At 46.1% G+C, this 12566-nt stretch overlaps 1 protein-coding gene across 1 annotated transcript in view; it reads left to right on the top strand.

Moving 5' to 3' along the window:
• Nucleotides 1-12566, top strand: part of Adam19 (ADAM metallopeptidase domain 19) — an 87323-nt gene that overhangs the window by 30526 nt on the left and 44231 nt on the right. The window contains exons 4-5 of the mRNA XM_008847388.3: nucleotides 5645-5723; nucleotides 11215-11291. Coding sequence (XP_008845610.1) covers nucleotides 5645-5723; nucleotides 11215-11291 — 156 coding nt within the window. The remainder of the gene's footprint in view (nucleotides 1-5644; nucleotides 5724-11214; nucleotides 11292-12566) is intronic.

Below are 12566 nucleotides of genomic sequence, written 5' to 3'. Positions count from 1 at the left end.
GTAGATTTATTTTAGTCTCTCTGCTCCTCCCTCCAGACAGGAGATACATTTGAAATTAATCTGGCAGTAAATAGTTCTTAAAGACATGGTGGTGGGTTTGAAAGCTCTGAGCCTTAGGAAGGGAATATCTGAGCCCTTTACTCAGAAGAGGGCATTGGATCCTTTGAAACTGGAGTTACAGGTGGTTGTGAGCTGTCATATAGGTGCTGGAAACCGAACCCAGGTCCTCTGCAAGAACAACAAGTGCTCTTAAACACTGACCCATCTCTGCAGCCCCAAGATTCAAGTTTTCCTCAAGGACTGACTTTGGGGTCTCAGTGACCTGGATTTTGCCCAAGTTTAGAGCTGCCATTGCCACCAGGATGCTGTGACACAGTGGAGAAACTTCTCTTAATCTCTGTCCGCCTGTGGGTTCCGTAGTGCAGAGTGAACAGGATCGAGGTGACAGGAGACAGCAGAAATGGTTTTTCTGTCAAAGCCAGCTGGGGGAGGGGTTGGGGGTGGGGTAGGAATCTCGGATGGGCCTCCTCTCTTCCTGGATGTACATCACTCCCAAGTCCTTTCCTGAAACTCCTAATGTACTCCAGTGGTAAGAGATGGCTTCCTGCCTCCACACTGAGCCAGGCGCTTGTCAGGGAGATGAGAGCACGGATGTGGACAGAGAAGGGACAGCTGGTCACTCAGTGTCCATGTGGCCTCTCTGGGAAGATGACCATAGCATTTGTCCTGAACTCAATGCCAGGGTCCCGCCTGAGCATCTAAGCAACTTTAGCCTTATCTTGGGGGTAGTGGGGAGCCCTTGAAAGTATTGTTTTACCCCCTGTTGGTAAAACTGTACAGATGGTGTTTGTAGAAGGAAGCACCTTCCTGGCCAGCATCCACGGCCCATTTAGAGAAAGGGTTATTTGGACAGACGTGGCCCTGAGGCTCCTGCTTATCCACTCTTGTTCCTGTCCTAGGCTTAGCTTACCCTATGGCTCTCCTCCACAGACATCCACATCCAAGCACTCATGGTCACCTTCAGTGTGACGGGATATATAACCGCAAGGCTGCTATCTTCACCAGCCAGTATCACTACTCTGATCCATGGTTCAGAGCCATGATTTGGATTTATGCCTCCATCTCAGAAAGATGGAGCAACAAACTACCTTAAAAATGTGGCTCACTGGGTGTGGTGGTGCATGCCTTTAATCCCAGCACTCAGGAGGCAGAGGCAGACAGATTTCTGTGAGTTCAAGGCCAGCCTGTTCTACATAGTGAGTTCCAGGCCAGCTGGGGCTACAGGGAGACCCTGTACATGCCCCTTAGGGACATGGGATTGAAATCCAGCTCCAACAATGTCGTGGTCACTTAGAGATCCTCCTACAAAACGCAGAAAGCAGGAGGTTCCTACCTCAGATGTGCTGTGAAGGTTAAACGACAGAATGCTTTGACCTAGCACTTAAACAGGTGGATGGTAAATGCTCTAGGTTTCCTAAGCTTGCAACAATCCCGGATGTGGTGGAGGCAGGAAGGTGGAAGGACCTGTATAGTCAGACATATATAGACATTTCTGAAGTTTGTTCAGAAAGTTGTGGTTTAAGGCATTGGTTCTAAATATGCATCTGCACCAGAAGTATCTGGAAAGTTGTTATAAAAAAAAAAAAGGCTGGGTTTCAGACTCAGTTTCTTTTTGATTCAGTCGGTCTGGGGTGCAACCTAGCAATGTGCATTTTGTGTGCGGTGTATGCATGTGTACCTGTTCATGTGGAGGCCAGAGGTCATCGTCGGTGGCTTCATGTATTGCTCTCCACCTTAGTTTTTGAAACAGGGTCATTGATTCTGCTTAGACTGGCTGGCCAGCAAGCCCCAGGAATCCTCCTGCTTCTGGCTCCCCAGCATGAGGATTACAGGCACCCGGTGTCATGCCTGGCTTTTTTACTTAGGTGCTGGGAGTCTAAACCCAGGCCCTCATCCTTGCACGGAAGCACTATACTGACTGGGCCATCTTCCCACCCCCTATTTTTCGTTTTGAAGTAAATGTTGCTTTGAAAAGGTGGTTGGGAAGCAAAGAGAGCAGATGGTATAGCCTCTAGATTTAGAGTCTGTGGACAGAATGAAGCCAGTTGCAGAGAGATCATTTTAAATTCAGGTGGTGGTTTTTACTGAGTCATAAAGTCAGAATGGGAGTGGAGTCTCAGGAGATTCCTGTCTCTGGAAGGTTCCTGTGCTGAATGACACCCCCCACCCCCACCGGCAGGTTCCTACACTAGGTAGGAAGTGCATTCACTCATTCATTGGCTTATTCACAATAAACACATACTGCTTGTTTGGGAGGAGCTGTGAGCTAGGAAAAGCCTTTAAACACAATCGCGGTCTATGCTTTCAGGGAGTAAGTAATCTAGTGAGAAATCTACTTGATTTCTAAGGTTCTTTTCAATGGTGAGGCTTAAAGAGGCCCATGATGATGGGGGCACATCCCCAGAATAAGAAGCTGCAGACATTCTTAACTTCTGAAGATATGTGCTTGAGAATTGCTAAGCATAAGGATACCTTGAAGGCTCAGTTGGGATTGCCCTGTCAGCCCGTCTTACTGTCACTGGATAAGTGGCTTTCCCCCCCCTCCTGCTTAGACTCAGAAGCTGAGAATGTATTTATCCTGAGTGTATTTCCTTTGGGAAAATTTACATTTCCCCACTGGCACCAGGGATGGACCATTAAACTCTGAATCCCTGACCAGCTGTGCATTATGCAGTCTGTAAAAGCCACCCAGGAAATGGACTGCAGGAATAAGCTAATTGCTTTTCATCTCTTAAGTGCTATATGGGGTGAATTAATAGTGGAGAGCTAGAGAGAAAAACAGATGAATTCCGTCTATTTTTCTGTGTTCTTCCATCAGAAGCCACGTTAAAAGCAGTAATGAGGAACTAGGCATGTAGGTCAGTTGGTAGAGTGCTTGTAGCATGTATGAAGTACTGGGTTCAGCCCTCAGTGCCCCGTAAAACTGGGCATGGTGTCTTACATCTGTAGCCTAGAATCTCAACATTTAGGAGGTAGAAACAGGAGGATCAGAAGTTCAAGGTCATCCTAGGCTACATAGTAAGTTCATGGCCAGCCTGGGCTACCTTGTCTCCAAAAATTAGAATAAACTAAAAGTAATAATGATAATCATTAACTTTTACCCAGTTCCACTTTGTGCCATGCATGGTGTTCAGCCTGCTGCATGTATTATCATGTTGTCTGATTCTTAAATATATTTTATTTATTATTTTATGTGTATGAGTGCATGTATGGTCAGTGCACCTGTACTGCACAATGTGCGAGGAGGCCGGAAGAGGGCTTTAGAAGCCCTGGAATTGGAGCTATGGATGGTTGTTAGCCAACTTGTGGGTGCTGGGAGTCAAACCCAGGTTCTCTGCAAGAGCAGCCAATGCTTTTAAGTGCTGAGCCATCTCTCCAGCCCATGTTGTCTGATTCTTAAGACATCAAGGAGGAATATTACCATCATTCCTGTGGGAAAGGAAATTGAGATCTGGAGAGAGAAAGTAGCCAGCTCATGGCCATTGAGAATAAAGCTCAGAGCTGGACTCAAAACCTCTGACTTTCAGATCCCAGATCATGTGACAAGCTCCTGGGAAGATAAACTACTCGTTTGTTTCTTCCACAATTAACTAATTATTCCATTTAATAAACTGTAAGTGCTGAGAGACAAGAGCAAAAAAACCTGTGGGCTTCTACCCCTCATGGGACTTACTATTGCATGCCTTCAGACCTAGAAATGACTCCTCCCTGAACCCCTGGACTGGCTAAGGAGAAAAATAGTCTTGGGAGTCAGATTCTGGCAAGTCAGCAGTTGATCCTGTTTCCATGCTCCTCTGGGCCCGAAGGATTTTGTGTTTTTGTGGTTTTACATTTCCCTCTTGGGTTTCCTGCCTTCTTGTCAAGACTGAATGTTAATTTTTGAGGCTTTTGCTTTCTGACTGCACTCTGAGGTGGGAGGAATCCGAATCTGGAGTCCCAGGCCTCTACCATGTTCCTTCCTCTCTGCACAAGTGTCACCTCTTCCAAAGCTTGTCTCCAGATTCCTTGGCTGTCTGTGCTGGCCTCAGCCTGCATTTTCTTTTAAAAAACAGTTGTGAGCCGGGCGTGGTGGCGCACGCCTTTAATCCCAGCACTCAGAAGGCAGAGGCAGGCGGATCTCTGTGAGTTCAAGGCCAGCCTGGTCTAATGTAGTGAGTTCCAGGACAGCTGGGCCTACAGAGAGACCCTGACTCAAAAAGACCAAAAACAAACAAACAAACAAAAAACCAAACCAGTTGTGAATTAGGATTTGTGCTTTCAAAATAAATATCTGATAATTGTTTCAAAAATAGCTGTAGAAGTGTGTAACTTGTGAACATTGCCCTGCTGAGTTAGTCCCATAGACAAAGCTGCTCACTACTCCGTGTTCAGCACATGCACTCGCTACATCGATCAATTTTCCATTAAAATTGACTTTTAAAAATACATATGTTTCTGAAAGTCACTGTTATTAGCTAATTCCTTTTTAGGCTTTTCCGTTATATATTTTCTTCAGTCAGACTCCGGTTTCTGATGTTTTCTTCCATTAGGAATCCTTTTCCATGACCATGGATCGATTCTGTTAGTTGAAACATCCATTTGTTTCTTTTGTTTTTCATTTGACGCGGAGAAATTTCGGGAACCTTGTTTGCTGTCTCCTGGCCTTTGGCGAGGGATCCTTAATGCTAGCTTCCAAGGGTCTATGACAAAAGAGAAAACAATGTATTAAGTTTAGAAAAAAGGGAATTGGTTAGAATGGCTAATATACAGAACCACCAGGTCTCAGGAGACCTGACCCACAAGGTCTAAGAAAGGACAGACGGGGCAGCTCCAGTAACAACATAGCCCATTGCTTTCATCCGTTCAGTCCTTGCACCACCACTCTATGGCTTTGTTTAAAACATAGGCCACCCCTTGGCCAGGGCCAGATGGGACCCTTTGATTGACAAACCCAGGAAAATATGCAACAGAGAGGCTACTCTCATAAAGAAAACATGATGTGCTGATACTAAGAGTTAGTGCATGCAATGTCGGGAAGATCAGTCAAAATTCACAGTAGGGGAGCTGGAGAGGTGGCTCAGTGGTCAAGAGCACCAGCTGCTCTTGCAGAGGTCCTGAGTTTGAGTCCCAGCACCCACATGATGGCTAACAACCATTAGTAACTCCAGTTCCAGGGGATCCGACATGCTCTTCTGATCTCTGCAGACATCGCACAACACATGCGCATTTATACACGTGCAGGCAATATGCTCATACACTTAAAATAAAAATAATAAATTTTAAAAACTCACAGCAGGGTCTCCAGACCCTGAGATACTGTGTGTATGTGTCTGCATGTGCCCTTTCGCAGGACCCGGAAAAACAAATCAAGATAATTGCTTTAGTACTGTGAACTCCATCTCATCAGAATGATGGTCTGTGACGATAAAATCAATGACAAACTTCCTCTTAGTTTTCTTTTTGTTCCTTAGCCCCTTATGGCCACCCAGTTTCTTCCACTTGGGGTGGGTCCTTCCCAGTTCAATTAAAATCACTAGCTGCTATTATTATCAGGAAGATGGAATTCCTCAATGAAGATACAAATGTTTGTCTTTGTTGTTTACAGGCACCTCTTTGCTCCAGCCTACACAGAAACCTGTTACACGGAAAGTGGCAACCCTCAAGTCACCAGGCTGAAATCCCAGGTGAGTTTTGGTCAACAGGTGCCCATCCAGTAGCTACCCTGGTTGGGTACCATTCCTAGGGATGGTGGATGTATAATGTGTGATGGAGATGACCCCTTCTTTGAAGGGGTTGCTTCCCCTGACTGACGACCCAGGGCACAAGAAGAGACGCAAAGTGCGAGCCTACTGTTTGTTTCTTAGATGCCTTTTGTCCTTTGCTGGCAAAATTGATGGAGCAAACAGATGGAATGTTTGAGGGTAATTGCATTGATTAAAGTCTGTGCAAATCATCATGAAGAGTACATATTATTAGGGTTATGTTAATTTTACATATATTAGCAAAACTTTAAAAGAAATAATTTACTCATCATCCTGTCATCTCACCCAATTAGATGGTCCATTAGTTCTTTAAAAAATATGTTTAAGGTTTACAGAGTTTTAACCACTACATACAAATTTATATTAATATTCTGCCTTTTTAATGCAGTGGTAAAGTTACCAAGCTTTTTAAATTTTGCCGCTGTCTTCATACTGGACATCTCCCCTTCAGAGGTGGTTTTCAGTAGGAATATTATGCACATCATCAAAGATTCATTGTTTAGAAAATGGTCTTACATCTTAATTTGCTTTACCATACCCCACTGGGGGACATTTAAGGTAGTAAGTCCTATACATCACATGGTCTGCTGGCTCTTCTGTGGTAATTTCTGTAACAATTCATAGGCTCAGCTGGATGTGGCAGTGTACTCCTTTAATCTCAGTGCTAAGGAGACAGAGGCAGGGAGACCTCTGTGGATTCAAGTCAGCCTGGTCTACATAGCAAGTTCCAGACCAGCCAGGATTACATAGAAAAATAATAATTCATAGGCTCAGAGCAGTGGTTCTCAACCAAAAGGACTGATTCCTCCCCCCACCCCCACCCCAGGAGGCACTGGCAATATTTGTGGATGTTGGTTGTTATGCTGGATGATTGGGGATGCTGCTGGCATCTAGTGGCCAGAGGCCAGGGATGTTGAGGAACATCGTACAGTTGTACAGGACTGACCCTTGCAATAGATTTATTACTGCCACGGTCTAGGCAGTAGTGCCCCTGTGGAAAAGCCCTGGATAAGAGTGATTGTTCTGAGCCTGGGCTTGTGAGATGTGATGGAGAGGGAGAAAGCAGGAGCAACAGTGAGCATTTGCTTTGGGAGCAGGGCTGGCAGGTTCCTGAGGCAGGAGATCTGATGTGCAAAAGGGAGGACAGCAAGAGAGGGCCCTTTGCTCAGGATTCCTCTAGCTGTGTCTATGGAACCAGAGTCCCATGTGACCCATTCTTTAAAACATCCCTGCTGGTGTGCAAATGTTTAACAAGAAGTAACAGACACTATGAGTCACTAACAGGGTAGCGTAGTTTATCAGATTCCCCTGATAGGGGAAAGGACGTGGGTCAGATTGATCTAAGCGGTCTAGCTTGGTGGCTGGCGGGGGCTCTGTTGGGCTGCTGGACATGTAGGTGTGAAGGTCAATGCACCTTCCTCCCAAGACCTTCATAGATGGGAAAGGAGTTGGAGGTATGGCCAGTGACTGCAGTGGCCAGATTGGGCTATATCAGGAAACTATCCAGCTCTGATCCATACCTTCTCAGAGGCCCTTGGTCAAATCTTCTCCCTTTTGCAGACTCTGTTCTCTGCCTCCAGGGACAGGAATGGGAGCAGGGGTTGGGTAAGAGCCAGACATAGAAAGCCCATAACTGTTATAGTTTGGGTTTGGCTTCTCTTACTTCACTACAACTCAAGAATGGGTCTCAGTGCACAAGTTTGCTGTGAGCTCATGCTTCCTGCTATGAAAGCCCCCTGGGGTGGCCCCCTCAGCCTGAGAGCAACGGAATGCAATGACTTCATGACTGATCCTGACTTGTTCTTTGTGCTCTAAGCAGTGCATTAAGCAGAGATGTGTTAAAGCCTTTTCATAAAAGAGCTTTGGAAGGGGACGTTCCATGGTCCCCCGAGTCCCCCTTCTCCCTGATGGGTCTTGCTGGCTGAAGAACATCCTTGCTGAACCACAGGCTAGATTATTGTTTTCTTCCATCTACTACAGATGGATTCTTGCAAAGTCCCACCCAGGCCCAGGGGGCTTCCAGTCAGCCTTCTCATTTGCAAGATGAGAAATCAAGGATAAATCAAGGGTAAATAGGAATGGAATAAACCCCGTGACTGCTCTCGACCCAAATGCTGAAGCCTGCACTCTGCCTTCAAATTTAGCTGGGGTTCTGGGAATCTTATCAAGACTCATCAGCCAGGCCTTGTCGGTTTACAGCCCTCATCTAGGTCAGGTCATTAGGGGATGGGACTGTGAATGTATTCCAGCAGAAAGACTTAGGGGATTGGGATCTGAAGCCAGACTTACGGACTTGGCTTTAACTAGCAGTGTGGCCTTAATCAACCCTTGGACCATACTGTTGTTATTTTTTTTTTTTTCATCTCAAAAATTGGATATGCTGATAACTGACTCTCAGTGCTATAGAAGGGTAAAATGAATCACTGATTTTGATGGGAATTTTTAAATATTATTTCTAACTCCATATTTTACAGATGAGAGAATGGAGAAGAGGAAAAGTAACTTGCCCAAGTTCAGAGACAGCAAGACTCAGACTAGAACTTGTTTCGTTGGTTGCTAGAGGGTAGCAGAGCTTTGGCAAGCCAAATCCTATGCAATTGCTGATTCTGCCTCATCTGGGAAGGGTAGAAGATGGAGCTCAGCCAAGCTGCTGGGATTTGAATTTCCACTTTGCCTTGTCACTAAAACCTCTTTACCCTTGATCTTAACACAAAGGTTAAGAAGCAATAAACCTCTTTAACTTTTAGTTTCCCCTTCAAAAATGGGGGGATAACAATATCTGTCTCATCAGGCTATGGTTAGAATTAAGGGAAAAGCTCTCTACTGTTGTCAAATAGTAAGAGCTGGCTAGCTCTTAGGTCTTGTATTTACTAACAGTGACTTGACAGTGCCCGTGAAAGTCCCCTGAAAATTACAGAGCGTGTGACAGTCATAGAACATACCATTTCAGAGAGCACAGGGGCTGTGCGTGCTGCAGCCATTATCCAAAGATATGAAGAGGTTCAGGGCATCTTTATAGCCATCTACTCGATTCTTTCCACATGTGAAGGTAGCAGCACTTGAAACGGTGGCTGACCTACATTTCTGAACGCTTGGCTCTCAAGTTATTCCACTGTCTATGAGTCCTGCCTTCCTATGCAGGTCTGGCCCCTGTCCCTCGGAAAATTGGACTCTCTTCTTATTGATAATGCCCTATGTGTGGATTCTGTGGCCACACTGTTGAGTTCTAAGGACCAGGTTTAGAACTTGTTGATGATCCACCTCCAGGTCCTAGAGCCCAGGAACCAAGAAAGAAGCCACACAGCAGGCTGGCCTTTGAAAGCAGAGGCACTCTTGGCTAGAGGTTGGATTGTGCATACCTCGCCTGCTTTCCTAGGTGCTGGGGGATGTCTTCCCAACACAGTGGTTTTCCTTTGCGCTCCTGTGAGGGTCAGAATCTGACTTGTTTAAAGTCTAGGAGACTTTGATGTTAAGAGAAGGCTGGTGCTGTCCCTCCTTCTAGCTGGGCGGCAGTGAATGGTCAAAGAGCACACTGCTTGTCAGTGGATCATCGGTAGATGAAAGGGCACTTGTGGTCCAGAGGAGCCCAAGTTGAGCTTCAGCTTTGCCTGTGTCTTCTGATGCGGCCGAATGGCTCAGCTGAGCAGGATGTAAAATTGGCACAGCGAAGGCCATGAGTTCAGTCCTTTGGTGCGCTTCTGGGCCCTTTGAGGCCACGTTCTATCTTTAGTGAAGGAGAATTTAATGAAAATCTGACCACTAATGCTTGCTGCCTGCCTCTGGGCCAAGGATCAGCCCAGCTAGCTTCTTTTATACACCCTGAGGTTGCAGACCGAGCACTCAGAAGTCCAGAGAGAAGTTGCTTACACTGCTGGTGTATGTGGGAGCCTGGATTTAGGTCTGGCCTCGCTATACCAAAATGCTTCAATGTAATTATTAGGTTATATTCATGTCTTGAGCTGAGTTTTTCTTCTCCTGGATCACACCCCCACAAGGAAAGAACTGCAGACAGCATGGTCAGGAGATGGGTCCCTCAAAAGCTCTGTCACACAGCTCAGGCTCAGGGTGCTGGGAAGAAGTGAGAGCTGAACTATCTGTAATAGGTTATATCTATCTTCACTCCTTTTAAGAAACTGACTCTCTCCCGGTTTTACCTTCTGCATGTTCTGACCAGCTCATCAATCCTGATCTCTTGGGGGGGAAAAAAACATTCACACTTATTGTTAACCATCTTTTGGTCTTGTCTGTGCCATTTTGTGTGGCTTAGCACTATGATACTCTTGGAAGTACCCTGTTTACCTTGTGACCACCATGGTTCTCCTATTGATCAAAAACTCAGCTGGCACTACAAACTTTTGTTTGTCTCTGGCTTCCAAGTGAAAGAACAGCTTTCACAAGACTAAGTCTGAAAGGCTGGGGCTGTGTCTCCATTAGCTTATTACTGTGTTTCTGGGGTCTCACTCAGGACCTGTACACAGTGGTGCTCAATGGTGTTTGTAGCAATGGAGGGACCCTACTGGGTTTGGGTATCAGATAGCTGTGAGGCACGATGGCTAGAGAACAGTATCAGGCTTGATGGACCCAGGTACCCAGGAAGGAGTTTCCAGGCATGGAGGGACTCAGGAGGAGCAGTGTGAGCTGTGGAAGTGATGGGGTGTGTTCATTTCCCAGGACTGCTGTAGCAAAGCACTTTGAACTTGGAGGTTAAAACGAGAGAAACTGATTCCTCCGTTCTGGAGGCTAAAAGTCCCAAACCAAACTGTTATCAGGGCCATGCTCCCTGCAAGGCCTTCAGGGATGAGTCGTCCCTTACTCTTACAGCTCCTTAGTGCTGCTTGGCTTGTGTTACTGTCTCCAGCCTTTGCCTCCATCTTCACATGGCTTCTCTTTGTGCCACTTGGGTCCTTTTAGCCTATACGACTGAAGGACACTGGATGTAGAACCCATTCCAACTCTGTCCTCATCCTAATTTAATGATGTGATCAAAGACCCTATTTACAAATAAAGTCATATTCTGGAAGGACATATGAATTTCAGGGGGACATTGTTCAGCGTATTACGGGGGTTACAGAGGCAACATTGGTGAGAGACAGGCTCTTTCAGAAGCCAGTGTTTCCTGGGGTTGGCATCATGTCAGATCTGAAAACCCTGGGTTCGCTAATCTAGCAGGCAGATCTCTGCTCCCATGTGCCTTACTGTCTTTGTCTGTTCGCTAGTCGTGGTGACATCTGCTCTGCCCTACCTCTTGGATTATTATAAGAACTGAACAAAGCGAAAGTTTTATGCAGGTTGTAAGATGCTACAGGGTTAGGGCTGATAAAGAGCTACCCATCATCTGTCACATTCGTGAGACATTAACCTTGCCTTGCTTATCAGTGCTATTTGGCTTGACCACTTCCTTTCTGTTCGATAGGATCACTGCTTTTACCACGGCACTGTGAGGAGAGCAGAAGAGTCCAGCGTCACACTCAGCACCTGCCGGGGAATTAGGTAAGAGACCCTGAAACTTCAGGGGACCACAGACACCATCCCCAGGAAGATAGCAGGGCTAATCCAGGACAAAGACCTTGAGAAGGAGGCTGCAGAGCATGTGTGTGGGCAGCTCTGAGCAGGGCCAAGCTTGGGAGGTACAAAGGGAATTGCAGGTAATCCACACGTCCACTGGGATTGGACTGATGAATTTGTTAAGATATGGATTTTGTATAGGAATGGTAAAGCCAACAAATCAGGACTCAGCCATAACTGAAAAGATGGTTATAACAGTTAAAGCAGAGGCATGTTAATCCATGAGGGGCCACATGGGAAAGCACAGGGATGAAGAGACAGGGAGGGAGAGCCATGTGGGTAACTGTAGGGAGAAGTGGGTGATAGTGGTGAGCAGACAGAGGGGTGGCTAGTTTGAATAATTTCAGTGGGCTCTGGGGCACAAGGGCTGGCTGTTGTGAGTTGTCTGGACTGGTCCCTTGGGACCAGTGGAGAGTAGTCCAAAGGGTGAGAAACCAGTATAGTTGGTAGTTGGTCTCTGAGCTTCCATTGGTTGGCTTGCATTGCAAGGCACTGTAGCTGCCAAATGGTTTACTGTCTCTAGGAGTTGGGTAACCAGCAGGGGCAGTCCCTGAAGTGTCAAGTAGACCCCAGACATCAAAGCAACAGAAGACAAAAAATAAGCCACATAGTCCTCAAAATTGAGTTTCAGAGGTCATTCCCACGTCTCCGCTTTTTATGGCAGGATTGTGGAACAGGAAACGGGAAATTAGTAAAAGAGAAGATGTGAGAGATAGGCGAGGCAAGGGTAGTTTTCAAGACAGAAAGTCAAGTTTCAATGAGATAGTGCTTTGGTAAGAGGGTTACCCTTCCCTCTCTAAGCCAGTAGCAGTTTGCTGGTGGATGACTTTGGGTCTTGATGGTCTCATTTATATAACGTGGGTGAAAAGAAACTTAACCAGCATTAGTTCACATCTGATCACTGGAATTGTGTTGGCACACTGAGCTCAGTAACTGCCTAGGCCTGGCTTCTCCAGGTGGCAGCCTTAGGGGCAGCACCTGTGCTGCCCAGGAGCTTGCGTAGTGTGGTATCTCGGGGCCCGCCTGATACACTGGATTGTAGTCTACGTTTCAGGAGGATCCTGTGCACATTAGGGTTTCTACCAGAGAATGTATCCCATGAGAACATGAATTATTTCCCAAATACCAGTTTCTCTGCCCTAGACCTTGTGTGTACCAAGATGTGTGCATGTATGTTGGAGTGATTAAACATCACTTAGA

Source organism: Nannospalax galili, unplaced genomic scaffold (genome assembly GCF_000622305.1).
Source record: "Nannospalax galili isolate Female #2095 unplaced genomic scaffold, S.galili_v1.0 scaffold983, whole genome shotgun sequence".
NCBI lineage: Eukaryota > Metazoa > Chordata > Mammalia > Rodentia > Spalacidae > Nannospalax > Nannospalax galili.
This window is presented reverse-complemented; position numbering and strand designations above follow the sequence as displayed.